Source organism: Octopus sinensis, unplaced genomic scaffold (genome assembly GCF_006345805.1).
Source record: "Octopus sinensis unplaced genomic scaffold, ASM634580v1 Contig07433, whole genome shotgun sequence".
In the NCBI taxonomy this organism is placed as follows: Eukaryota; Metazoa; Mollusca; class Cephalopoda; order Octopoda; family Octopodidae; genus Octopus; species Octopus sinensis.
The window spans coordinates 1-5034 of record NW_021830134.1 but is presented as its reverse complement, the minus strand read 5'-3'; the positions used below and the strand labels follow the sequence as shown (position 1 = coordinate 5034).

Genomic DNA, 5034 nt, shown 5'->3' with positions numbered 1-5034 from the left:
AACTCCGAATGATCCGCCCTTGTTTTCCTTGTATCGTCTGTCTGGATATTTTGTTTTCCATATCTTCTTTCACCTAACCGTCTGGCTGTTTTGCTTTGTTGTCCCATTTTTGTATTTTTTATGTATAAAATATAGCGGCGTGCGTACACTTTGGTCTCTTATATATGTGTGTGTGTATATATATATATATATATATATATATACACATACACAAACATATATATACATACACATATATATACATACATATATTACATATACATGCATATATATATATATATATAGAATGCATTATATATATAATATATATATATATATATATAGACATGCATTATATATATATATATATATAGACTGTATATATATATAGATATATATATATAGACATGCGCTATATATATATATATATATATATATATATATATATATAGACATGATATATATATATATATATATATATATATATATATATAGACATGAATAGATATATCTATATATATATATATATATATATAGACATGCATATATATATATATATATATATATAATATATATATATATATATATAGACATGCATATATATATATATATATATATATATATATACATACATGCATATATATATATATACATAATAATTTGTATACATGCATATATATATATACATGCATATATATATATGTATACATGCATATATATTATATAATTATATATATAATATTTTATATATAAACATTTGTATGTATGTATATATATGTAAGTATGTGCATATGTACAGCCATACGTATCTACACACATACGCCTGAGAAAGAGTCTCTTTGAGTTAAGGTTTTCATGCAAAGAAAGACTTTACTAAAAAATTTCACAAGTAACACATTTCTTAACTGTTGTTCAAATGGAAGCGAAAGAGGGGGAGGAGAGAGAGAGAAAGAGAGAGTGAAAGGTGGAGTAAAAAGACAGGCTGTAAAAAAAAATTGGTGAAGACGTGTGGATGTGATGTATGGACTGTGTATGTTGCATGTGAGTATGGGTATGTTGTTCTTACCGTATGTCTTTCTCTTCGAGATCTTCTAACCTAAAGGAATCTTCTTTCTTCAAATTAACTCCGTTCTTTTGTAAGATGCCGTGCTGGGGCAACTGTTTGCAGACAAACAGAATGTCCGTGGCAGCCGTGTCAAAATCCATGGCCGAGATCTGGTTGACGCCAATGGCTATCGTCCCACCTTCCTCGACGAGTAGTTTGTTGGTTATGAATTCCGGCGGTTGGTTGTCGACCGGTTGCACCTCAATGTCGAACTGCTGCCCGGATATTCGGTTGCCGGAGTAGTCTTCTATCATGTAGGTAAACCTCACCAGACACGGCTCGGTGCCGATATCGTTTTCCGGAGGAATGTAGGCCACTTTTAGTTGACTGATGTCTTCTTGCGTGAAGCTTTTCGTAGACGTGGTCGTCACATCTTTGCGCAGCATCGTGATGTTGTGCGTCGTAATCACCCGACCGGCGTCGGCTCGCTTGGAATTGTAGACAAAATGTGGCGGTGTGGTGATCGTGTAGATCAACTGGCTGTCTTTGCTGTCCTTGTCGATGTAATTTAGCTGCGATTTACTGATGTAGCCAATGTTTGTTTCCTGTACTTGCATAAATTGGCTGGCCGTCGGCGAGAGTATCGGTGGATTATCGTTGATCGAGTTTATCATAATCTGGAAGCTCTCTCTCTGTGAAATGTTCGGCTGATCCTCCTGGTCCTTCAGTACAAATTCAAAGGAGTCCCTGAACCTTCCGCTGTGCATGTGCCGATAGTAAATTTGTCCCTGTAGGAGATTCAATTGGGTGAACCTTTTTATAGATCTACCCTTATCCGAAGGGTTAAGCTTTAGCATGAGATCTCCAGCTCTTGGGGTCTTAACGATTAAGTAAGTGATTCGAGAATCTAATGTGTCTGAATCGTGGGCCAAAAGATTATTCCTGCTGATGCGCTCGATCCCACCTTCATTCAGTTCCAGTCCTAAGTTATTTACAATATAAGGTGGCGTGTCATCTTTGGGTATGATTGTGATAGGAAAACCGGCCCTAACCGTATCCTTCTGGTCTGTAATTCGCAATTCTATGTTGTCTCTGATACTATCACTGTCATCGTGTTTATAAACCACATTCCCATCTGTGATGTCTTTGATCATGAAATACATCGAAAGGCTGCCGTTCACCAACAGCTGACCGTAACTTAAGCCACCCTTAACGTAGACCTTAACGTCTCTCAAGTTATCCTGGTCCACAATTTGTAAGTTGTTAGGGAGGATTGGACGTGACTCACCTTCGAGAAGCACAAGGCCTTTGTTGTTGGCTATCCTCGGCGCCGTTGTCGCGGACGGGCGTACGGCTATGTGTAACATTATCGGCATACTGGCGGAGAAGTGGCTATCGTAGACGGTGAATTCGACCTCGTATACTTTCCGTTCTGAGTAGCTGGCATTGGGCGGTTGGTAGCCGATGCGTAGGCTGTCCAAATCGTCTTGAATGAACGACGTGATCGGCTGCGTGTGGTCGTCGAGTTTAACGAGGAAACCGTTGCCGGGGGCCGGCGGTTTGCTGATGTTAAAGACCAGCTGCGAGGCTGGTGTTTCGTAGTCCTCGGCCGAAATCACACCGGGAATAAGAGTGGTCAGTATGAATTGGTCCACGTCCATTATGTACATGCTTTTGAATGAGGCGCGCGGCGGAGAGTTGGGGAAAGCGTTCTGAATGAATATTGGCAGGAAGAAACTCTCCGACATTTCGTCGTTGGACGAAGGGTCGTAAAGATCGATGACAAGGGGTAGGTAGTCGACGGCGGGCGACGGGGACTTCAAGTGTTCGTAGCGCAAATCCATGAGCAAAAATTCATGACAGTCTTTTTTTATGGCTTCCACTATTTTACCTTTCTCTCCCATCACCATCTGACCGACGAGGGGCCACTGGGAGTTGTATTTGGAGAACCCGATCGTACACGAGATATTCGAGTCGGGCATGTATTTGTAATGTATAACAGAAGAGTCAAGGGAATTCGAAATCCCGGTTATTTCGTTGACCGTTAACGACTTGTAGCCCATCGTTCTTATAATATCGTAGGATTCATTCAATATCTTAAATTTTAAATAGAACGTCTCTGAAATAGTTCGGTCTTTTGTGAATTTGTGGGCCCTTAATTTCACGCTGTCCTCCTTTAATAAAGGATTCCCGCTGTGAGAATATCGAACACTTTTCAAGGGAAAATTACAGTCGAACACCTGAAAAAAACAAAAGAAAAGGAACAGTTGTTATTATTGTTGTTATTATTATTGTTATTATATAATTTCGTCTGTTTGCATTTAACCAACCTTAACTATGGAATGAAATGGAAAACAATCAAAATCTTTTAAACTTTAGGAAACAATGCTATAAGGATCTACAAATTTATGCATTGATATAGACAATTTCGTCTGTTTGCATTTAAACAACCTTAACTATGGAATGAAATGAAAAACAATCGAAATCTTTTAAACTTTAGGAAACAAGGCTATAAGGATCTACAAATTTATGCATCGATATAGACATAAGAACATTTATAAAGCATGGAATTTCCATGGGTTCCGACAGCTGTAACTACTACTACTACTACTAGTACTACTACTACTACTCTACTGCTGCTGCTGCTGCTGCTATCACGAAGAAGGCAGCGAACTGGCAGAATCGTTAACACGCCGGGCGAAATGCTTAGCGGCATTTCGTCTGCCACTACGTTCTGAGTTCAAATTCCGCCGAGGTCGACTTTGCTTTTCATCCTTTCGGGGTCGGATAAATTAAGTACCAGTTACGTACTGGGGATCGATGTAATCGACTTAATCCGTTTGTCTGTCCTTGTTTGTCCCCTCTGTGTTTAGCCCCTTGTGGGTAGTAAAGAAATAGGTATTTCGTCTGCCGCTACGTTCTGAGTTCAAATTCCGCCGAGGTCAACTTTGTCTTTCATCCTTTCGGGGGTCCAGTTGAACACGGGAGTCGATGTAATCGACTCATCGCCCACCTCTCCCAAGCTGCCTTTGTGGCAAAAATTTGAAATAAAAATAACAACAACAACAACAATAATAATAATAATAATAATAATAATAATAATAATAATAATAATAATAATAAATCAGCAAAATGTGGAAGCTGAAGACTAAAACAATACCTGTTGTCATAGGTGCCCTGGGAATGATAGCGAAAGGGACTGATTGCTACCTAACTCAGATACCAGGAAACCCCAAAATGGCAGAAATTCAAAAGATAGTGCTCATGGGAACTGCTCATATCCTACGCAAAATACTCTCTATGTAACCCCAAGGTTTAAAACCAATTTAAAAAAAATTTTTTTTTTTTTTTTTAAATTTTATTTTTATGTATTAGACATTCACTAGTACAACACTAAAAAAAACAAACCCCCCCCCCAAATATATGGCACCGAACATCCAACCTGTTGTCTCTTGAGGTCTCTGGGTGAGACTTGGAGCCACTTGTACAGCTAAAGCAAAAGTCAAACATAAATAATAATAATAATACTATAATAATGATGATGATGATGATGATGATGAAGGATAATAATAATAATAATTATTATTATACTATTATTATTATTATTATTATTATTATTATTATTATTTTATTATTGTCGTCAGTTTGGCAAGCCAGGCTTGACCTCGTTCCGTGAATTTTTATAAGGAAAAAATACATAATAGTGTATTTGCACCCTTCAAGTTTTTATACCATCGTGGACAACAAGTTATTTGCTGTCGAGTGGTGAGTTTAATTTCCTATTTTGTCTCCAAGTTTTGGAGGACAGGTCAATTGATTTTGTCTTTTTAATTATAGCCATTTGCATTTTCTCCACCAAGATGGAGGAAACACAAAACACGGTGAGAGTGAATGAGAGAGTGAGTAGCGTCACCAAACACCAATGAGAGAGAGAGAGAGTGCATGCGTGAACTTACTCTTACTCTTTTACTCTTTTACTTGTTTCAGTCATTTGACTGCGGCCATGCTGA

General features: G+C 38.0%; 1 protein-coding gene across 1 annotated transcript; it reads right to left on the bottom strand.

Annotated features, from left to right (window-relative positions):
• Positions 1-1045: 1045 nt before the first annotated feature.
• LOC115227838 (FRAS1-related extracellular matrix protein 1-like) lies at positions 1046-3264 on the bottom strand (the record flags this gene model as incomplete). The annotated part of the gene is made up of 1 exon (XM_029798557.1): positions 1046-3264. A coding segment is annotated over one exon (2219 nt), but the record flags the coding sequence as incomplete, so codon positions are not given.
• Positions 3265-5034: the final 1770 nt, after the last annotated feature.